The 22,700-nt window shown below is 55.5% G+C and overlaps 2 protein-coding genes across 2 annotated transcripts; one reads left to right on the forward strand and one right to left on the reverse strand.

The window, feature by feature from the left end:
• Positions 1 to 1,681: 1,681 nt before the first annotated feature.
• On the forward strand, positions 1,682 to 12,777 carry EMH_0006940 (uncharacterized protein; the record flags this gene model as incomplete). The annotated part of the gene is made up of 10 exons (XM_013497733.1): positions 1,682 to 4,593; positions 4,746 to 4,990; positions 5,178 to 5,440; positions 5,663 to 6,211; positions 6,367 to 7,700; positions 7,799 to 9,441; positions 9,580 to 9,708; positions 9,877 to 10,390; positions 10,853 to 11,240; positions 11,365 to 12,777. The coding sequence occupies 10 exons, from the start codon at positions 1,682 to 1,684 to the stop codon at positions 12,775 to 12,777; spliced, it is 9,390 nt and encodes a 3,129-aa protein (XP_013353187.1).
• Positions 12,778 to 13,960: 1,183 nt separating this feature from the next.
• On the reverse strand, positions 13,961 to 16,766 carry EMH_0006950 (uncharacterized protein; the record flags this gene model as incomplete). The annotated part of the gene is made up of 3 exons (XM_013497734.1): positions 13,961 to 14,066; positions 14,287 to 14,336; positions 14,442 to 16,766. The coding sequence occupies 3 exons, from the start codon at positions 16,764 to 16,766 to the stop codon at positions 13,961 to 13,963; spliced, it is 2,481 nt and encodes an 826-aa protein (XP_013353188.1).
• Positions 16,767 to 22,700: the final 5,934 nt, after the last annotated feature.

A 22,700-nucleotide genomic window follows, 5' to 3' on the forward strand; every position in this document is an offset into this window, starting at 1 on the left:
ATCAATGTAACGCCCTATCGGCAGCTCCCAGTGCTTACATTTTCTCAGTTCCGCCATTGCCTGCTCCCTTACAAGCCTCGGGATAAACCTGCAACTTAGTGCATCCCGGAAGACTTGCATGGAACTGACGTGCTCCAGGAATGTACAGCATTTGCTTAAGTGTAACCACAATCGCCGTGCATCCCTTTCTAATGAGGAGGAGGCCAAAAGTAATTGGAATTCTTCTGGGGCACTTTCTAGGCGAAGGTACAAATAACTCTACGGAACTAAGGAACTCCTCTACGGCCTCTGCATCCCAGCGCCCATCATATCGCGCATGACGGCACAGTCTGAGGCATTCCCCCTAAAGTGGTGTTCGCAAGAATGCACTTCCCTCCGAATTGGATGCCGAGATTGAGCTGGTTTCTGTTTGATGAAGCCGCAGACCGTGCATCGGCCCCCCTTGTGTGAGCGGTTTACAATCACTCTCCATTTTGCTGAAACGGAACAGCTGAAACTCGAGGATATTTTGTATAAGAAAAGGAAACTGGGTTTATTCGAATGTAAATAAGTAATTAAAAATAAAATTTATTCATTTTTTGTTTGTTTTTCCAGCCATGCTGGGTGTCACCCGTGTGGGGATTGATTCCGTGCTATGACCTGCCTCGATCAACCATCCGGTGCTACCTCCTTACCCTCTCCTCAGGCTTCCTGAGCATTGAGTTCAGGGCCTGGGTGTTGCGGGGAGGAGGCAGGCTGAAGTGGGGTTGCAGCACACCACGCTGCGGGAGGTAAAACGAACCTGCCTCACGCGTGCACACAAGGAAGCTTCAACAAAGCTTCCCTTGCTGCAAGCTTTACCTCTGAATGTACTTATAGACCGCTTGCACTTGCTTACACGCAACCTACCAGGGCCAAGTGAAGACTCCTGTGTTAGCTGATGCGGCAGCAATCCTGCGAGGTGACTAATTGCAATTTTGTGGAAACGAGGCGCACTGCCAGTGTACTCCCCTTCTACCGTAGCTGTGTGGCCTAAACATGATCCTGTGGACCCTTTGTCAATGGCCTTAAACTCTTATGATGTGAGCGAGAGAGAGCAACCATCCCCCCAGCACGACTTTCACAACTCAAAGGCTCTCACAGCCAGTATGTGTGTAGGCAACGGAGGCTGGAGAAATGCCTTAGGGGGGAATTTTCAGGAGGGGGATCTCAACAAAATGGATTTCAATGAACGCATGACCCTAACGGAGACTATTTCTAAATGCATACACACAGCTGAGCATCATGTGGAGCAGGTGGTGGTTCTGGGGGTTGTGGGGTCGGTGGTCTCGGGCATGGAGAGGGATTGTCGGCAGTCTGCCGCCGTTCCGTATCACTTTATCACAGTTTCAGCTTGATCGTAGTCCTTAGTCTTTTCCTGGTTGTCTTCTTGGCTGGCGTTTCATCCCTTTTAGTGCCGCGCGGATTGAACTCCTCCGGCCAGTGACCTTACTGGGGTTGCAGTCAGCTCTCCGTGGCCCCTCAATCCCCTCACTCTTTTTTCTTCTGGTGTTTATACTTTTGAAATAAGCAATTTCTTGTCTTTGTTCAGCTACTTTGGGCGGTGGAGGCCCCCAGGGCCCCGTGCAAGCTGCAGGGGACCCCAGCACTGGCCTACGCTGTGCTGGGGGCACCGCTATCCTTACCACCTTGTGCGGATGTCATGCAACAATACCGGGGGAGGCAAAACCAGTCGCAACAGCTGCATGAGTATGTGCTGCTGCTGCAACAGATACAGCATCGCCTCGTGCTGCGGCAGGCGACCGTTCCACAGCCTCAAGATGTGTGCAATCAGCTGCAGCAACACCGGCAACAACACGAAGGCCTCGATATACAGACTCACAATGGGAAGCTAGATCAGCTCGGCCTTGGACAGCTGCAGCAGCTGCAGCAGCAAGACGGGCCGCAACAGCAGCCCGAGCAAGTGTTGCAAAAACGGCAACAGCTGCAACTTCCATCGTCGTCTGCTCACGCACAAGAAGCCAGCAATTTCTACAGTGCGCAGGCACTAGAGATGTCGCACGAGCTACAACAAGCAGTGAAAGACCAGCAGCAGCAGCGGCAGCAGCAGCAGCACTCCCAGCAACGCATGAAGCAACAACAACAAGAGAAATTCCTGCTGCAAGAGCGGCAGCGCCTCTTAAAACAGCAACAGATGCTGTTGCATCTGGGTGGAATGAGGTCACTGGAGCAGGTGAACCTTGCAGTTCATTTGGCACAGCGACAGCTATTGATGCAGATCTCGTCTTCGTCTACAGCAGCAGCAACAGCACCAGTTGTCACAGATGTTGCAGTATGCAGCACCAAAGGAAGCTCTGCTGCTGCAGCAGATACTCCCTTGGGTGCTACTGAGTCCATGCGCATTGCGAAGCAGCATGCTGCCTATCTAGCTGCAACTGCTGCTGCAGGCGGGCAGCTCGCCTCTGCTAACGCAGGTGAATCAGAACCTGCTGCTGCTGCTGCTGCCGTGTCTCAGTTATTAGGGAGCCAGAAGCTTGAAGAAGCAGTGCAGCGGCTCAACGCGCCTGCGATTCGTTGGTGTGGAGCGCGGCAGCTACAGGAGCAGCAACAGCTACTGCTGCATATGCAGCAGTTGGTGTTGCTACTGCAACAACAGCCTGAGCTGCAGTGGCTTCTCTTGCAAGACCAAGACCTGCTGGGGCTGCTTGACAGTGAACCAGCGCTGCTCGTGCTGTTGCTGCGGAATCAGAAGCAGAGGAACTACAGGCCGTTGCTCCAACAGCTTCTTAGGGGAGACGTAGGTCTTCAACACGAGAAGCAGCAGCAGCAGCAGCAGACGCTTTATGCAAAGCTAGTTGCAGGTGCAAGCTACGAAGAGCAGCAGCAGCACCAGCAAGTGCAGCATCAGGTGGAGAGGCTACGGCATGAGCGGCAGCGGCTCGCTTCGCTTGTCAAGCAGCAGCTGCGGCAGCACCAGCAACAACGCCTCCAGACGCAGCAGCAACAGCAGCTGCAGGTGCCTGGGAAGCAGCAACAACTACCACTGCTTCGAGCAGAGCCGAAGCAGCAACTGCCTCAGCAGCAGCAGCAGCCACCCCAACCACAGCAGGAGCCAGTGCCTCAACAACAGCTGCAACTGCAGCCACCGCCGCACGAGCAGCAGCAGCAGCAGCAGCAGCAGCAGCAGCCACTTCTGCCGCCGCAGCAACAACCCCCGCCTCAAGGACAGCAGCAGGATGATTCCTTCTGGCCACCTGAAGGTTTGCCTTCGCAGGACCAGGATGCAGTGCATGTAACAGCAGACATGGAAGAGGAGCAGCCGCCGACGCAGCTACTGGGTGAAGGTGCAGCAGATAGTATGAGTTACTGTCACGAGCAGCGCCTAGTCACCTCAGCAGAGTCACACAGTACAGCGCAACCTTCCCCCAGCCCCGCCTCCCTGCGTGCCCACTCGCAGCAGCAATCGCAGCAAGAGCAGCGGCTACAGCCGACACAGCCTCGGTTGCAGGCGACCAACTCCAGCACAAAAGAGGCTCGGGAGGAGCAGCAGCGACAATGCCAAGAGAAATACCAGCAGGAGCCGCGCCACCACACGCAGCAGCAGCCAACGCAACAAATTCGCAGCAAGCCACCGAGGAAACAGGTGTACCCCTACAGCTACAGAAGTGTGCCCGATGTAGCGACGGTGGCCGAAGCGGCAGAAGCAGCACCAGCAGCGGCACACTCGTCAGCGAAGTGTCCCCGGCGCTGCAGGAGGCTTAAGGGGGAGTCTCCTGAGCCTGATCTTCCGTGCAGCAGACAAGCTAAGACCAGGAAAACCAATTGTGAAAGCAGCAGCTGCAGCAGCAGCAGCAGCAGTAGCGGAGATGAGAACCGGCCTCCGCTGCAGCGTCGGCAGCAGCGGAAGCAGCGTCAATGCCTTGAGAAGAACCCGCCTAAGACGCAGCATGTAAAGCAGCGTACGGTAAAGAAGGGCATATCCGCAGTATGTGCTGCAGGTGCATCTTCTCCAACAGCAGCAACAAAACCAGACGAAGCGGCAGCAGGAGGTGCAGAAGAGGCAGCGCAGCCCGTCTGCCTCTCTCAAGGATCTCGAGGAGCCGCGGCAGCAAGCCGGGCAACCATAGCAGCATCAGCAGCGTTGCAGTGCAACGATAAAGCAAAGGCAAGAAGCAGTAATGCCTCACCAGCAGTAGCGGGGGATGACGACCAGCTGGATCAGCAGCAACTGCAGCTGCTGCTGACACTGCTGCACGACTGGTGTAGCTGTGCCTCGAGTTCATCGGCTCCTCCACCAGCCGATGCCTCCGCGTCTCTTGTTGCGCGACTTACCGCAGCACAGCTGCTGCTAGAGCGGCTGAAGCAGAAGCAGCAGCAGCAGAGTGCCCTGTTGCAAACTGCTGACGGCCACAATGAGGCCGTTGTCGGCCTGTGCAGCGCTCGTGCTGCTGGCATGGCTCGTCTTGAGCAGCTGCTCTCCTGGAGGCCAGATCAGCAGCAGCAGCAGAGCCAGCAGCAGCAGCTGCCACAACGGTTGCTGGCGTCTGCCATGAGGACTCCAGAACTCAAAGACAAGCGTAGCCGACGTCCTGGGCAGACGACGAAGCGGTTGAAGTGCGTTCGCCCTGCAGCAGTCTTAGCAGCAGTCGTGCCAGCTGTTGTATCAATTAATTGCTGCAGCAGCAGCGCGAAATAAGGGGAAGGGGACATCGCATGCGCCGGCAGCCCACGTTGAAAAACAGGTGCCGTGTCTGTGTGTCCTGCAGCACCACAAGCGGCAACAACGGCAACAGCGTATTTGCATCGTTGTGCGGCTGCGTTGCCGTTGCACTTCATGCGGAAGCTGCTCTGCTCTACCTTGGGATTGACCCTTCAGAAGAGATGGACCTGCAGCTGCAAGACCAACAGCAGCAACAGCACGATGGAGACGTCACGTTGGTCGCCACTGCGGCTGCATGCGTTAAGGCACACTGTAGAGACACACTCATGCCTCTCTTCTCATGGCAGATGGGTCCGCTGGCTGCTGTTGCTGTCCCATTGCCTGTGTTGCTGCTGTCGTTGGTGGCGGTGGTGCTGCCTTGCGTAGCAGGTGCTTTATATGGGGGACTGCCGCTGCTCGATTTCGTTGTGGCCGCTGCACAGCGGCGGAATCTGCTAAGCTGTGGGTTCATTTTCTGTTGTGTGTCTGCTTGCTGTAGATGAGAATGCTGACGAAAGGCCTGCCTCAAGCGGGCATGCAGCTGCAGCAGCTGATGCTGCTGCTGCGTTGCAGCGCCTGCTGGAGGCTCTGCGCTATCTTTGGAGCGTCGCCGTGTCCCTGCAGCATCCCAAGACCTTCAGAATGGAGACTTTCCATCTTCTTGCCGCCGGATTGTGCTGCATTTGGGGTATACACGCATTTCCTGCATTTTCTGTTGCTGCTGCGCCTCTTCTACGCTCGGCAGAGGGTCTGCTGTTGCTGGTAAGATGCTGTCTGAGGTGTATGTACACTGCCGCTATCATCTCTCTGATCTGCCCTCGCCTTATCGGTAGCCAGTGTCAAAGGGATACAGTAAGGGATATAGGAGCACTGACCTTTGCGTCTTGTTGTCGCCGTGTCTTTACTTTAACGGGTTCGCGTGCTGCTGCTGTTCTTGCTGCTGCTGCTGCTGTTGCTGCGCCTGCAATTTGCCCATCCTTCCAGCTGTTTCAGTACGTCCAGGAGTTGCGGGAGCCAGTGATTGATGGGTTGTTGCAGCAGTTCGGTGCTGCTGCAGAAGATACTTGCAGCCAGAAAACAGGTGGGAAGCATGCAGCTGCAGCAGCTGCTGCGGCAGCTGCTGCTGCTATGGAGGAGGAAGGTGAAGAGGTCGTTGGACCGCAACAGGTAGCAGCAGGTGCTACAGTAACAGCAGCGCACCCCGTGACGTTGCTGCTGCTGCGCCTACTGCAGGCAGTATGCCTGCCCAGCGAAGTGTGCAGAAACCTCGGAGGGTCTTCGTTTGCAGCGGCGCCAGGGGTGTCGTTCGGGAAGCAAAAGAAGCACCTTCCAACCAAAGCGGAAGGAGCAGCAGCAGCTGCTGCAGCCACAGCGAAGTACATCGCTCGCCGTTTAATCATCATGGCAGTCGGTGAAGAGCTTCCAGGAAAGCAGCAGCAGCGCCACCACCAGCAGCTATTGTTGCTGTCCTCTATACGCCCCTCTGCCGGCTGTCTCCGTGCCGTGCGGCGTCTCATTGCTGACGTCTCCTTGGTAAGAGCTACCGCTAACGATGAGGCGGCGCAGTGTAGCCAACGACTCTTTCTATCTGCGCTAATTTACAGCTGCACTCGAGGAGCACAGTGCCGACCTCGTTATATGCAGAAGCCACCGATTCGTCTCCTGGTTGCCGCTGTCTTCTGCTGCAGCTGACTCTATCTCCCTCTCACCCAGCTTCGCTGCTGTTGCTTCGCGCTGTGGGTTTCACCTTGCTGGCGCGGCTGCTGCGCCCGGAATCTGTGGCGGATCACACGCAGCAGCATCAGCAAGCAGCATTGCTGTCCCTTCTCTCTGCGGTAGCGCCTGCTGTCTTTGCGGAGCGGCTGCCGGTTCCTGCCGTTCGTCTGCTGGAGGAGCAGCGGCAGCTGCAGCAGCAACAACAGTCGTCAGAAACTGTGCAGCCGGATCCAACCGCTGGAGCAGCTGCGCAAGCCCCGCGCAGCCTCTCGAGAGGTCCTACACAGGCGGAGCGGCAGCAACTTCTGCGCTCGCGCCGGGCGTCATTTGAGGACGGTAGCAACAGCAGCGCAGCAGCAACAGAAGCTACAAAGCCAGACACAGCAGCAGCTACAAAACAAGTAAACCAGCAGCTAGAGACTTGCTGTGATTGCGCCTCCTTGAAACCGCATGAGGCAGCGGAGGCGGTAGCCACGAACACCGCCGCTGAGCCGTGGGTCTGTGCCGGCTGCGAGCTGCGCCGATCTGTCGCGGTGTCTCTACAGGAGGCAATAGGTAGGCTTCGCCCCTCCGCGTGGCCTTCGGTAGCTGCTGCAGCCCCAGATAGCAACGCCGCGACCGCTGCAGCAGCATCAGCAGCAGCGCAGGGTATAGCAGACAGCTCGTTGCTGCTCCGCGTGCTCGATGAATCCCTCACCTTCCGCTGTATCCTCCTTATGCACGCAAATGCCTGCTGTAGCAGCAGCAAACCCGCTGCATCAGCACTGCAGCCCGCTGCAAAGGAACCATGCCACGAACAGACCCCGGCTGCTGCTGCTGCTGCTGCATCTACCGCAGCAGCAAGCTCCGCTTCAAGCTCCATGAGACTCTCTCACAGGCGTCTCTTGCAGCAGCACTCCAGAGCAGCCATGGCCTGCATCCTGCTGCTGCTTGGCGGTAGCAGCAACAAAAGCGACACAAATAAAAACTGCACCACCAACGGCAGCAAAACTGGTAGCCTCAAGGACAACAGAAACAAACCCAGCAAAACAGAAAACAGTAGCAGCAACCGTGTGCTGCAGCTCGTAATAGACATCGAATGGGAGGCGATCGCGGCGGGAGATGTGGGGTTGTTGCTGCCCCTGAGCGCTGCTGCTGTTACTGCTGTTGCAGGGAACGACATTCACAGCCCCTGGAAGCAGCAGCAGCAGCAGCAGTTAGTCATGTCTGTCTGGCGATCCCTCGCTCTTTCGGCGCTGCAGCAGATTGCCGATTTGCTGCTGCATGCGATTCAAGTGTCCGCAGTGGACCCCCGCTTATCAGTAAGGTACGGAATGTATGTTTGCTGCTGCTTGCAGCCTGCTGCTCTCGGCATTTCCGCTGCTGCCGATTAGGCATTTGCTTCTTTTTCTGTGGGATCCTCAGGAGGGCGGCTCTGTCTGTGCTGCATGCGGCTGCGACATGGCGGCCATCTTTGCTGCAAGCCAGCAGCAACAACAACAGCGTCGCCTTCCTCTTGCCTCAGGCTCTTGCAGACTCGTCGCCCGGTGTTCGGGAGCGCGCCCTGGCCCTGCTTGACACCGCGCTGAAGCAACAACAACAGAACGCTACAGCAGCAGCCTCGTTGGAGCGCAGCAGCCAGCAGCTGGGCGACGCGCAGCCGCAGCAGCAACCCCAAGTTGCTGTCTCTCCTTGGCTCGAGGAGATCGGCGGATTGCTGCGGTTCCTTCGCTATGTGGTGCTGCAGGAGACAGCCTCCTCTGTGAGACAGCAGGCCTTGCGTGTGGCACGCGGGTGTGCTGCTGCTGCTCCTCTGGGAGAGACAGCGCGCTGCTGCCGCTCTCTGTTGCTGGAGGCCCTTGCAGCTGCTCCTGATCATCCCCCAACCAAGGCGTTTGTCACGGCTGCACTTGCTGCTGAAGTTGTTCGATTCATTGCACCAAAGCTCCCGGAGAAGGCTGCTGCGACTGCTGCTGCAGATGCGGGCGATGCAGCTGCAGCTGCTATGGCGACGCAGACACCGCAAAGACGGAGGAGCCTGGGCCTTGAAAGCTACGGCGCGTCGCCTCTTGCTGTCGCAGCAGCACAAGGGTCAGCAAACCCCTGTAGTTCTCTGTATCTGCGGAAGGCAGTCAGACTATTGGCTAGCTTAGTTGCTGCGGCGCGGGAGCACCTGGAGGATACCTCTTTAGTACTGCTTCTGCTGCCTCGGATGCAGCATCAACTGCAGCAGCAGCTGCAGCAGCAGCAAACACTAGAGGAGCTTGCAGCAACTCTGCTGGATGCTTGTCTAAGTGAGTATCTGAACTGCTGCTGTGGCGTGTCTGAAAAGCAGCAGCCAAAAGGCCACCGAGGTGAACAGCAAGAGCACAATCAGCAGCTGCAGCAGCAAGAAGACTCCCTCCTTGACCCTGCTACTGCAGGGGCATCTCTGCTGCAGCTGGCCCAGGAACTTGGGCTATTCTGTCCACGTGGACTGCTGCAGTTTGTGCCTCACGTTGCAGTTCTGCTGCGGGATAACGCTACGCTGCTGCAGCAAGGCATGAGCAGCCGCCGCTCTTGGTTAGGGGAGATTGAGCTTCTGGCCGCTGCAGCAAAGCATATCCGTGGTGCTCCGTACCACATGCAGCAAGAGATGCTGCTATGTGTGCCGGCTGTGCTACTGCTCCTTGAGACAGATCCGCTCTTGCTGCAGGCAGGCACTACAATGCTATGCCGTGTGTCCCTCCAGCTGCAGCAGGACGGGGTGCGCGATAGTCTCGTTGATCTTCTTGCTGTCAGTTTGGCGCTCATTTACTCTATAAAAGATAGGATCCACCCCTATCGACAACCGCAGCAGCAGCAGCAGGAAACTCAACAGCAGACGCAGCAAGACGGGCAGTTGCAGGACAGAGAAAATGTCGTGCCGATGCTTCAGGCGCTGCAGTTCGCATCGTGGGCAGTGGCTTGTTTGGCTGCTGGATTGGGGGTTGGAGAGCCCGGCAAAGGCTGTGCCTCGGAGCCCCACGTTTTTGCTGCTACTGCTGTTACTGCAGCAGATCAGCAGTGGGCCACTGCCTCAATACCAGGTGAGAAGCAGCCGGGGGTTATTTCGGTGGACAGGCTTGCGTTGTTTCTTGCTTTTGCTCCCCACACCCAGCCCGCCTTTTTCAGCGCTTTCACATTATGGGGGACCTGCTGCTTCTGCTGTCTCCTTCCTTTTGCAGGAGCAGCAGCAGGCGCTACTTCGCTGCTGTCAGACGTTCCCGTGGCCTTGCTGATGCGGCGCGTGGCTGCGCACGCCACGGACAGCAAATCCGCAGCAGATGCTGCTGCTACAGCGGCTTCAGGAAATGGTGCGTTTGATCTGCAGCAGTGTATATTCCATCTTCTATGCGACGCACTCCTGTTGCTGCAGCAACACGGAGGAATGACGGCAGTGGCTTGGCGTTCTGTTTGTTGGTTCGTGCGTGCGGCTCCATCATTCCTAAAGAGCCCGCGACTGGGTGCGCGCCTTACTGCAGCCATAGCAGGAGCTGCAGCTGATACGGAGAAACTGCCGTGGGGCCAGCAGCGGCGTCTGCAACATCAGCAGCAGCAGCAGCAGGCGGAGTGGCCGGGGAATGCGTCGGCGCTGGACTTGCCTGCGGCGCTTCAGGCGTTGTACGGGCTCGTCAAAGGCTTGCAGCGCGATGCCGCGCCTCCCAGAGCAGCAGTAACAACAGCAGCAGGTGGAGAAGGTAAGGCTGTCCACAGTGCCAGCCTCCCGTCACGCCGATCAGCCACTCGCCCGAAATCCCACACGCAGCAGCACCAACAGCAGACAAAGCGCACGCCCCTTTCCTGTAGCCGCGCACGCTCTGTGACAGCATCTTCCCCAGCGACAGCAGCAGCAGCTACTACAGCAACAATAACAGCAAATCTTCGTCAGGCGCTGTGGACTGGTACCGAGCGCATCTCAGATACCCACGGTTCAGCAGCTGCAGCTGCAGCAACATTGCAGCCAAGTGTATGCGACTGTTTGCATTCGCTTGCGCTGTACGTGAGACCTATGATGGACTTACTTCTACCTAGTCAGCAGCAGCGGCCGTGGCCGAGCGTCAGCTGCAGCACGGCCACGCTCATCCTCCTGCTCGCCAGGACACTGCAGCAGTGAGTCGCTAGTAGCAGCCCACAGCGGCAGGATTTGCAGCAGGTGCACTTCACCTGGTCAAGTCACCCTCACGCATCGCGTAGTCGCTTCGCGACACCATCGTCAGCAGCAACAGAACGAATTGTCTGCGTGCATACAGTACTATGAGCGTGTAGAAGCGTCTGCTTGTATATCAATGAACGTGGATGCCCGCTCGTGTGTGTGTGTGTGTGTGTGTGTGTGTGTGTGTGTGTGTGTGTATGTGTGTATGTGTNATATATATATATATATATATATATATATATATATATATATATATATATATATGCACGTGCAGGTGTGTATCTGTATATATTTTTGGGTATCAGGCTAGGGCTTCTCTACCACAGCGAGTTGGTTCCTCAAGCGGCTGCTCTGCTGTTTTGCAGCAGCAGGACTGTGGCGCGTGCAGCTTCTTTGTTGTTGCAAGAAGCGCTCGGCGGTGCCGGTGCGGCATCTGCAGCTGGTCGGCTGAAAGAATGTCTGGACAGCTCGCTGCTGCTGTGCATACACCGCGCTGCAGCAGGCGTCACAACGGCAGAAAGCACATCCACGACACCTGGTAGCAGCAGCAGCAGCTCGAAGCTACTGCAGCTACAAGAGGAGGGAGCAGCACCTGTTGCTGCGCTCTTGCTTTCACCTTTCAACCCAGTAGACCCTGCAGCTGTCTCCGCATTTGTTGCATTGTTCACGAAGGGGCCAAGGGGAGGCACCAGAGTATGTCGCGGTTGCTGCTGCGGCTGTTGGTATCTTTCTCAGCTGTTGTACTTGGCTCTTCTCCACTATTGACAGTTTTTTCTTATGGTTTCCATTTGCTGCTGTTGCCGCTGCTGCTCTGCAGGGCTCACCAGCGGACGTTCAACTAGGACTTGTGGCCGAGTTGGGGAGGTTCAGCAGCGTAGAGCCTCTTGCGTGCCTCGCTGCCCGCCTCCCACCTGTAGCAGCGTCTGCCGCTGCTGAAACAGCAACATCAGAAGAGAGACATAATGGACGTATTGCTGCGTGGATAGGCAGTCTGCCGCCTTCGCTAGCTGCGGTTGCAGCAGAAACAGCAGTTGCCTCGTGGCTGCATCGCACTCCGATAGAGCTGCTGCCACTCCTGCCTGCTGTGTTTGCTGCGCTCCTGCACCTGAGGCTTGTTGCCGATGTGCTGCTCTCGATCATCCAGAGGCCATCAGAAGCAGCAGATGCAGCAGAAGCTCTGCGAGGGGTGGTCGTTGACTGCGGCGCTGCTGTTGATACCATGTTGCATGCAGCGCAGCAGCAGCAGCCACGGCAGCAGCAACAGCATCAAGTGGCTGCTCTAACTGCTGCTTTCTGTGGGTGCTTTGCCTCTCAGCTGAGGTCTGCTCTTATGCAGGGCTTCCACGTGACGGATGTAGCTGAGGGCGAAATCGACACACCAACACCAGCTTCCGGTCCTGCAGTAGCAGAGGATTTAGCAAGCCATGAGTTCGATGACTGTGCTACTACTGAAGGCACGAGGCAGCAGCAGCAACAACAGCAAGAGAAGGGAGGTCGCGGACTCGTGCGGCAGCGTGGCCGTCGAAGCAGCAGCAGCAGTAGCAGGAGCAGCAGCAGCGGCAATATTCCGGCGTCGCGTAGAGGCGGTGTGCCTGGCTGTAGCACTGCAGAAGCCTCCGTTGCTTCTGCAGGTGCCCCTGGACAATCTGCAGCAGCAGCAACAGCAACAGCGAAGAAAAGCCCTGTGTCGATTCGCCGTAGCAAATGCCGCAGCGCGCCGCTTCTTCCAGCCATCCCAGAGGAGAAGGCCGCATGGCGGTTATTTGCTGCTTCGGCTTCCTCGCAGCACCAAGCGGTGGCTAAGCTGGGGAAGCTGTGGGCGAACATTGTCTCAGAAGGGAGTTCTACAGGAGCACGAGTAGCATCTGCAGCTGCAGCAGCAACAACGGCCGCAGCGGGAAGCGAAAACACGCGCTCTATCCTCATCAGGGAGATGGTGGATGCTGTAGTTTGCTGCGGGAGCGAGTTCAACTGTGCTGAGAGTGGGAACCTCGCATCTATGCATCTGCATGGCGGCGGTCGGAGTCGTAAACGCATTCAGCAGCAACTGCAGCAGCAGCAACAGCAGCAACAGCAGCAACAACAAAGTTCCCCGCCCAGGTGGCGACGTAGGAAGCGCAGACGGTTTGGGGTGCGCAAGGGAGAGGACCCCCGAGACTCTGACTGGGCGAGGGATGAGGAGACATCAGAACCGACGGCCGAGTCGGATGAGGACTTCACGGACCACTGAAGTTGTTGTCTCATCGCTCTCTGTTGCGGTTCTCCGCTCTCTTTTCACTACCCCTATGCTTTGTTTTCTCTCTTGTCACCTATTTCCGCAGTTGGCATGCATGCTTTTGTTTTTGATTTTGTTTGCATCTTGGCTGTGCGGATTGTCGGCTGAGATTTCCCTCGTCTCTATCTCCTTATATATCATCTTTCACCTTCGTTTGGGCATTTAATGGGACTGCAATGCCCCATGCAAAGCCCGCTCCAGGCAACAAAAAGCCGCATTCTCTTATTACTGCTCCGTGACGCCATTTCGTAGTTTTTCACTCTGCTGTGCCGAGCTTTGTCTTGAGCATTATAGCTGCTGCCAACCCCCCCAACAATTTGCTCTATTTGACATCTCCTGAAGGTGAATGCACAAGTACGCATTGCGCCGCCTATGCGTTACAAGATGAAAATATCTTCACGGAAACAACAGAGAGGAAAGCTCCTCACTGTCCAGCATAATGCACCTGCGCAGCCGTGCTCCTGGCAAGAACAGGGCCGAAGTGTAGCACCTGCAGCAACAGAGTTGCAGCGCAACTGCAACAGCGGAAACAGCAGAACTGCACCATCACTGCAATAGCGGCAGCCTCTGGGCGCGTTGCTGCAACTTCAGACAAGATATACCGCATCCGTCGTCCCCGAAAAAACTCTCGACACCTACTGCGCTGCACTGGCATTCAAGCAAAAGCTGCTACTTGCTGTGTCGATACAGTAACAAATAGCAACGATGCTGTTAAATTAATAGTTTCATAAGAGGTAGTATTTGGCGGAGCAACCAGTGCTTGCAGCTGATGTAGCAGTCTTCAGCTTCTGCTGCGGCTGCTGCAGCCGCCTGGCCTCAACAGGCGGGTCTGGGCGCTAGCTAATCAGGCAGTCATGGCTACAGCGTCGGCGCGCACGAGGCATGTGCTGAAAATATACCTAGCTAGCTTAGCTGCGGCTCAGGCAGCAATGTGTCTGAAAGACGGCAAACGGAAAAAAAAGACTGCACCAGAGACGGCTGCGCAGTACCTACAGCGGCAGCGTGAGCAACCACTGCCTCTAATAGGGTGATTAGAGCCTTTCCCAGGTACCTAAGTGGCTAGCTACTAGCTGAAGCCTATCATATAGGTAACTTCGCTGCACATCCAATTGGAGGGAGGCCAAGTCTTAAACACCTCTCATGGCACGCCCTCTTGCTGCTGCTCCTGCGTGCTGAGGTCCGCGCGAAACAGCAAACGTACATATCCGTCTGTTGCAGAGGCAGCCAGTAGCCCTCGGTTGTACCTGAGCAGCAAACAAACAAGAAACAGCGGCAACAACAAAAGCAGCAGCATTGTCGTGGGCGACCCCAACACCTGGGCAGCCAAAGGCAGCAACTGGTGGAAATACCGCTTCAGCGAACGCAGCCGCAACAGTACCGCCGCCGATAGCACTAGAGGCCAACATCACCAACCCACACCGTATCAGAAGGCAGCAGCAGCAGCAGCAGAGTGCAACTTCCTACCAAAGCCTCTGCAGAAGGGGCTTCTGTGGAGACCTTCCCGTCGCAGCAACCTGCGCACAAAACCGCAACGAAAATTCATCCGCAGCACCAGAAACAAGATAAGCAACAGCTGCTGCAGCAAGAGATGCAGCAGCAGAAGCAGCAGTAAGGATTACCTGCACCCAGCGAAAAGGCACCAGCTCGAAGCCGCCGTCTCCAAAGCGCCAAGTCAACAAACAACAGCTGAAGCTGCGATTGGGCAGCACAGCCATTAGTCGAGACTCCCAGTCAAGGACTGCGTCTGCTAACGAACAGTTTTCTTGCTGCTGCTGTTCCTGTTGCTGTGACAAGAGGGCAGGGAGAGAAAAGCTGGCCCGAAGGGACCACCAAACACCGGCAACGCAGCCGCCCTCTGCTGTTCCTGCTTGTGCTGCTGCTGCTGCGGTTAGTGAACCTCCTTCTGCAGCCGCCTGAGGTTTCCCCGTTACTGGCTGTCTTGCTGCTGCCGCTGTTGCTTCTGCTACCGTTGCTGCTGCCGCAGCAGCGAGCTGACACCTCGAAGCCCGACATCCGCAGAGTAAAGAAGGACATACGGTGGCGTCGTCCTTTCGTTTCTCGTGGAGTAACTGCTGTTTCTCGAGCTGTATTGTTGCATCTGCTCCCGCTGCATCTGCTGCCACTGAATCTATCGTTCCTGCATCTGCTGCTGCTGAATCTGCCACTGCTGCGCCTGCTGCTGCTGCACCTGATGTTGTTGGGTCTGTGAGACGAGCTGCATCAGCCGTCACGCAAGAAGACGGAGCCCCGTCGGGTTGCTGCTGTTGCTGGCTACGAGGTTGTTGTGTGCTGCGGATTTGGTGCAGTCTCCGGTTGCTGCGGGCAGGGCCTTGCTGCTGCCAGAAGTGAATGTGTGAGGTAGTAACCGCCAGGCAGCACAGTTGCTGCCGTTTCTGCTGTTGCTGCTGCTGCTGCTGCTGGCGCTGCTGCTGGTTCTGCTGCTGTTCCCACTTGTGCGGCCAAATAGGCAGCTTCCCCAGTCCCACCGCAAGCGTGCGGGAAGTGCATCCCCACAGTGTCCCAATGCAGGCACCCGTGTGCTGCTGGAAGACCAGCAGCGGCCAAGAAGCAAGGAAGTCTGGACAGCTAGCTGCTGTTGCTGCGGTTGCCGTATCTGCTGCTCCTCCTCCATTTATTTCTGTTACTGTTGCACCTGCTACTGCACGTGCCTGGTGCGCCTCCGCTGCACCCGAGTTGCCGCTGCCGCACGAGCCCCACAGATCCGAGGCACTAGACGTTGCAGCAGCAGCTGGAGGATGCGCTCTGTGGTACATAGCATGCTTCGAGCTCCGCCACCACCGCTGCAGCGTGCTACCGCTGCCATTGGTGCTGCCATTGTTGCTGCTGCTGAGCAGCGGTGTGTCTCTCCACCCCTCCGGGTGCACTGCCATCACTACAAGGCGTTCTGCTACTGCAGCATACAGGCAGCAGACAGGGAACTGGGCCTCTAAGGAGAGCTGCACTTGGTTGACGCGGTTGCTGCCGCTTCTATCCTGAAGAGGCTGCAGCTTGGCTGGTTCCCCCCGCCATTTTCGCGCTGCTTGCTCGCGACACTGCTGCAGCTGCAGCTGCTGCAGTGCTGCTGCGTGTTCTGTTAACAAGGTAAGTTGCGTTTGCTGCAGCAGCTGCTGCTGCAGGAAGCAGCGAACAGACGGGGGCAGCTGGTAGACTGCAGCAAGGCGGCGGTTTTCGAGAAAAAATGCGGCAGCGATGCCGCCTCCCAGTCCAGCCAGAAGGGCGTTGTTCCCGACGAGAAGTAAGCAAGTGGGGGTTTGCTGCAACCTGCACCCATTAGCCGCTGCAGAAATGGACAAAGGCGAAGTGCCAGTTGCTGCCCCCTCCATTACTGTACCTCGAGTTGGCATGAGTGGTGTTCCTCTTGGCTCACTCTCTAGTGTTGCTGCTGCAGAGGACGAGGCGCAATAGTGAGGTTTCTTCAGCTTCGTAGCAGCAGCGTCCGGACAGCCGTAAGATAGACAAACAGCAGTATTTGCGGAAACGGGAACAGCCGTCGTCTCCAGCGTAATGAGTAACCGGAGGGTTCTTCCCACGAAAACCCTAACGGCCCCGTCTACGCAGCCTACCACCAAGAGGGGCCCCTTGGATGTATGCGAGGCAAAGCAGCAACAGCAGGCTGCGGCAGGCAAGTGTTTTCTGCTGCAGCACACTCCAGTCACAGTGCTGCAACGCAGCAGCAACTTATCGCTGCAAACCACAATGCCACCAGCCCCAGGCAGCACTAGCTTCCGCCTCGCTCTAGGGTCCAACCATTCTCTAGGGCCCCACTGCCGCAACAGTTTCCCTGCTGCTACCCGCGCAAGCTCTGCAGCAGCAGAAGCTGCTGCAGAGACTGGAGAAGTGGCTGTTGCCGCTGCTGCTGCTGCTTCCTCCTCATCTACATAAACACCCAGGAGGGGGGGCCTCGCAGCCGCGGGATAATCCATAAAGGGACAAAAGCGACGGACGCAGCCAACGCCCCCATATGAAGGTATTTGTGAGCCTTCTCCTCTTAATCGGCCCCCCCTTGGGCCCCACGACGCGGGCTCCCCACAGGGATCCCTCATCTGCCATACAGCTGCAGTAGCCGAGGCAGCAACAGCAGAAGGCGCAGCTGCATCGTCAGCAGGGCCTCCAACGCCTAGGTGCTGCGTGTCTTCCTGCCTCACGATCCTGAGGCTGCAGCTGCAGCAAGCAAGAAGCGCGAAAAACAGAAGTCCCCAGGGAGAACCATACCGCTATCCTGCTGTCATTTGACGGCTGGTGCGTGCTGCGGTCACTGCTGCGTAGCTGTTGCTGCTGCTCTTTTTGCTGCCCATGCTGTTGCCCCAGCGGCTGGTGCTACCGCTGCGATGGCACCTGCCTTAGTTCTCCTACTGCGTGCTGTCACTGACGGGCCTCTCCTGTGTGCAACAGAGATGATTATAATGTCTAGAGTGCCGTATATGGGAACGCGCTGCACTGGCTGCGGCCAGGTAACCACCACCGAGAGGAGCAGGAGAACCAACAACTGCAGACGGACCACAGACGCACACGCCGGTGCAGCTGCTGCCTCAGGCCCTTTTCCTAAACAGGATAGTGTTGGTTTCTGGTAGATCAAACAGTGCTGTCGCCGCGCTCTTCCTTGCCGACGACAACTGTTGAGGCACCCTTCAGCAACGGGGGCCCTGGGTTGACCCTAGGGGCCCCCCAACGCATATGCTACAGCGACGGACGCAGCGAAGCATAGTGAACGGAGGTTCTTTAAAGATTACTTTTAGAGTCATATTTTGTGTGAAATAAATTGCCTCGCTTGACTTCTATGGACAGATGCTAAAGCGGCAGGAAATCTGTTCTTGTTCCGGCTGGACGTAACCGGCGCTTGCATAGAAATGCTAAGGAACCGTGTAAACTCTACCCCTTGTGAGGACAGCTGCAAAAAAAAACCTTAGCTTCGCAGCTTCAGCAGCTGCAGCAGCAGCTGCTGAAGGGACAGGGTAGTGAGAGTCATTGGTCTCAAACTGTAGCATTAGTCAGCATGGTCTGCTTGCAGTTAGCAGTTGGGCTTGATAGGCTGACTGCTAGCAAATACAAATGCTCCGTAAGTGTCTACGGAGATAAATCATGCAGGAAGGGAAACTTTGTTGCAGCTTCCTTGCACTCGCATGTGAGGCTTGCACAACACCTGCTACCTGGCCTTAATCGAGGACAGAAGCGAGCTGCAATGTAGGCAACTACTTTAAGTAGGAGCTTCCCAAAGGCAATTGGCCCCTCTCTCCCGTCCTCAGGCGTCCTGGCCGTTGAGCTCAGTGCCTGGGTTTTAGGCGGAGGACGCAGCCTGAAATTGTATTGCAACGCACCCCACTGCGGCTTGTGAAGCAAGCCAGCCTCACGTGTGCACACAAGGAAGCAACAGCAAAGCTTCCTTTACTGTATGTTCTACCTCTGAATATGCCGATTGAACTGTTGTATTTGCTTATACGTAGCCTACCACGGCCAAGTGATGGTTCCAGTGCTACCACGGCTAAGTGACGGGCGTTGGGACGGTGAAGGACTGGAGTTCCTTCGGTCCCTCGACTTACAAGTGTTACAGCTATATTCCCATCTCTCTTAGAGGGGGTTTCCCCACTTGTGGCTCCAGCTAAGCAACGACTTCTCTTTCCCAGAGCACATCAGATCCATCAGTGGTTCATCGCAGGGCTGCCCTCCCTCGAGAGGAAACTAGTAGCTGGATGTGCCACGGAGAGGGAACTAGTGGGCGAAAAAATTGAACTGGCTGAGATGATGGAGTGCCTTCGTATAAGAGGAAGAAAGGATGCCAACTCCGCCGCCCTAGCTGAGGGCGAAGAAGCCGCGCATGGGGACGGCACCGATATAAAACCTATGGATATTGGGGCTGCGCATGCTAGACCAGCCCAGAGAGGGACTAGGGGCGCCAACCGGCCGGAGACACCGAATTCAACCCCCAAGACGCCAAAAGAAAACACTGAATGGCGCATTTGCCTCTTTTGCAATAAACAGGGACACATGCTTCGACACTGCTGATTTAGGAAAAGACTACGGAACAACTAGAGCTACACCTCGAATAGGGGTTCCAGGGGAGCAAACTAAGCGATCGGAAAAACGCCTGGGTCCACACACAACGTGTCGGGCAGTGACAGTGCCCCAAAATATGACGGGCGCCTCTGATCTGCCTCGAGTCAATTCCGTGCGTGCACAAGTTCGTTTTAAATGCCAGGTGTTTTTACCCTTACTCGATACGGGGTGCGGAGTGGATCTGCTATCGGAACCCACGGCAGTGAGATGGAGTATATCCGCCTACTCATTGGTGTACTCTCTAATGAATACTCACTACATTCACGGCAGCATTGTCGTGGTCGCTGTGCAAGAGTGAGAATTGCGTGGACAGTGGAATTGGACGAAAATGCAGATTGATTTATCAACTAAATACCTAATGAGTGTACTAGATATTGTTTACAAATGGGGTGCGGCGTTATGACTACACGAGAGGCTGGCATGAGACTTGCTGCACAAGTGTGTTGCAACATGCCAAGCCGCCTCCCAACCGGGCCCCTACGGCCGCAGTGCTGGATCTAGGGATGAGGGCAGAACAACTTTGGGGAAGAGAACTGGAGAATAAACTTTCTTCAAGCTTTGTTTCCTTTTGTCGTCTGCCGAAATAGATAAGATCTTTGAGTTTCCGCAGCATCAATCAAGTTACTTGAGGGTGTGACTCAGTTTAAGCCCGCCTGTTCGTTATACTCGGCAGTGGGGATTGAGGGATGTGCCCCGCAAAGGATTTCCAGGTGAACCGCCTATTCTTTAGTCATCCCATCTGAAGTATTACACTAAAGTGCAATATTCTTTATTAACATGAACGAATCTCGACATAGCATGCGAGGGACTAAGGGCTCAGCCCACACATCATCGGCTTCCTGGGTCTGCAGTTGTAGTGCTCAGCGGCCCTTCGCTGTTGCTACGCATGCATCCTAAGCCATTCTGACTAGGTGCACACTCTGCATCTAGGTATCTAAACACATGATTCTCGCTATTCGCACTATTAAACACGTTAAATAGTCAAAATACATTCGAGTTCATATTATCTCCCTGGTAGAAGATCCCAGAAGAACGGAACTGATCCTGACCCTCGCTGAGGGTCAGTATCAGAGTCACCGCACGAGCCTCACACCCAGTCCCCAAGCCGGTGTGGGCTGACGAGCACTCTGATCCTATTATGCATCTTTTCTATCTGAAGGTGTCCTAATTCCTGGGATATTCCACAGTATTTGTTCCTTTTCGTGATACACTAAGCCTCTAGAGACTGCGCAAGAGATCCATTGTAGTGCTTGTGCACTACAGCAGTACCTCCATTGTTATGTATTAACAACACCCCTTTGTGTGAGGGAACTCGGATCCCTAGTAGATCTCACAATTGAGTTTTTGTTTGCGTCGCTGTTGTCGTTGGCGGCACAAGACGCAGAGCTGCGGACATGGTTTGGTGCACGGAGGAACGAGAGTGAGCTCAAGTCCCGAGGGCCCAATGATCACTAGGGCCCCAAGCTCCACTTAACTGGCCTGCTGTAGGGGAGTTTCTCAGAGGCACAAAACGCAGAGTTGCGGACATTGTTTGGTGCACCCGCTGATGAGGGGATGAGGACAGGGTCCCGTTCCGACGACCTCCGTAAGGCCCCAAACTCCCCTTTGGTGGCCTGTAATATTGAAGTTTTTGAGACAATCCCGGCACTCGCTTCGCAAATGGTAGACAGGATACAGGAATCGGCAAGACTATGGGCGTGAACTGCGCTCGTACTTTCGGAACTGGGCACATCAACATGATCAGTTCACCACGACACAATCCTAGGCACGCCATGGCTGAGCGAGCGGAAGGCGCAATGGCGTCCGCCTGATGACACCATCGATGTCTTTCCGCTAGGAAGTGATGAGAATCTGCACCGCCCAACGAGATTTGCATCTTTTACAATCAGAGGAATAGGGACTGTGTTCCAACGAAAGCGGAGCGCGGACCGCCAGTAGCGTAGAGGCACTGAAGGGAACGGCAGAGATATGCATGCGCTTCGTCCTGATGCTCGTGTGAAGATAGCATTGTTAGGGGAGTCAATCAACATAACACCCGAAGAACAGCGGAAGTGGGCAAAATTGAAGGAACATTTCTCAGATGTACTCAATAACAAAGGGCTAGTGGCGGGAAGGCCATCCGCTTGACGCTCAATGAACCGCATCGAACTCATTCCCGGCCCACTGCTTAGCTTGGTTCCAAAATATCGGTGGCCCCCGCAACGTGATGGGGAAATCGAGCGACATGCGTATGAAGTTCTACGAAGTGGAAAGGTTCAGGCGTCAACTAGCGCCATTGGACCCAATCCAGTGTTTGCGAAGAAAAAGGGGTGCAGGTGGCCCATAGGCGTCGGCTCCAAGCCCCTCAACAAAATTTCAGTGAAACAGAAGTTTCCGATGCCTAGGATGGACGAAATCTTTGACTTTTCACAGGATTCAGCGGTATACTCAGCATTTAACTTCGCTGAGGCATTTTTACAGATCCCCATTCATCCGGAGGACAGGCACAAGACTGCAGTCTACACCTGCACTCGCAAGCTGCAGTACAGCTGTATGCCATTTGGCATCGTGAATGCACACGCCGAACTGCACGTGCAGGCCAATCACGGCTTCTTGGGGCCAATCGCTGAGGTGTGGATGGTAATGTACATGGATAATGTGCTCGTACTTGCAGCACCGTGGAGACGGTATGTGAGGCCTGCCGCCGCTTGTGGACGCTTCTCTGAAGTATTTTGACTATAGTTGAGCTTACGAAGTGCCTCAGCTAGAACTGAGGACTCTATTTACATGTATCAGGTGGCTATTCGAACTCCGGGTGTACTGCTCCGGAACTACAACGAGATAGTTGCATTAGGTTCATCAACGAGAAGATGTCCTTAATCTGTAGAACATTAGATACAGAGGATACTCGTTGGAAGTGAACAAGCTTAGCGGCAGCCCGTTAGAGCGGAGTACCACACAGCGCCCATCAGCGGGAACAACCCGTGAAGGGGGTAAAGATTAAGACCAGACCCGCTGGCATGCTGGCGAGTTGGCCTTGTGGCTAAATCTCAAGAGCACCTCCCCAAAATCAGAAGTTTGTTTACCATGATCTCTACTTGTCAGTTCCGTTGGTAACTAATTTCCGACCCCTACTTCATAGAATTCCCTACGTATCGGCTCTTAACACACCATAAAACCTTCTCTGATCCTGCTATTGACTGTTAGGTGAAATATTTCGCAAACATTCTACTTCTGCTAGTGATCTGCAATACAACCTTTCAGCAACGCCTTTTGTTATTTCCTGCTCAGCGGTTCAACGCTAGATAGCTTTTGCCCTGTGTTCAGATGGGCGCCACCTGGCTAATGGTTTTCCAGTAGCCTGATGGCGCCCAGCTGAACCCAGGGCATTTACACCGAGGGTTCAGGCGCCGGCTACCCCATGCCCATTACCACTGCCGTGTTTTAAGCAATGGCTATGGGCGCTTTTGAAACAATACTGTGGGCGCAAATACTTCCGCACAAAAGGTGATTTTTTTTCAAGGAAAAGCGGTAACAAATGAAAACGAAAACAGAGGATAGGCGTTCTGTGGGGCGGCTGCTATGGCCGGCTCTCGCCGATCCCTGCCTCTGCTCGACACCATGGACACGCGGTACGTTGCTCAGCAGTAGCACGACTAGTCCTCATAGGCACACCAGTTCAAGCCAAAGAAGGAAGGCACAAATGGAAAAACAATATTTCTTTCTAAACTTTTAGTATTTGCACACTTGTGGCCTTGCCACTCGGTCAAGGACCACGCAGGGTAGCGGTTCATCGTCTCCTGCCATGTTCTCCACAATATTTTTAC

The sequence above is a fragment of the Eimeria mitis genome, genomic scaffold (genome assembly GCF_000499745.2).
Source record: "Eimeria mitis Houghton genomic scaffold, Emh_scaff289, whole genome shotgun sequence".
Taxonomy (NCBI): domain Eukaryota; phylum Apicomplexa; class Conoidasida; order Eucoccidiorida; family Eimeriidae; genus Eimeria; species Eimeria mitis.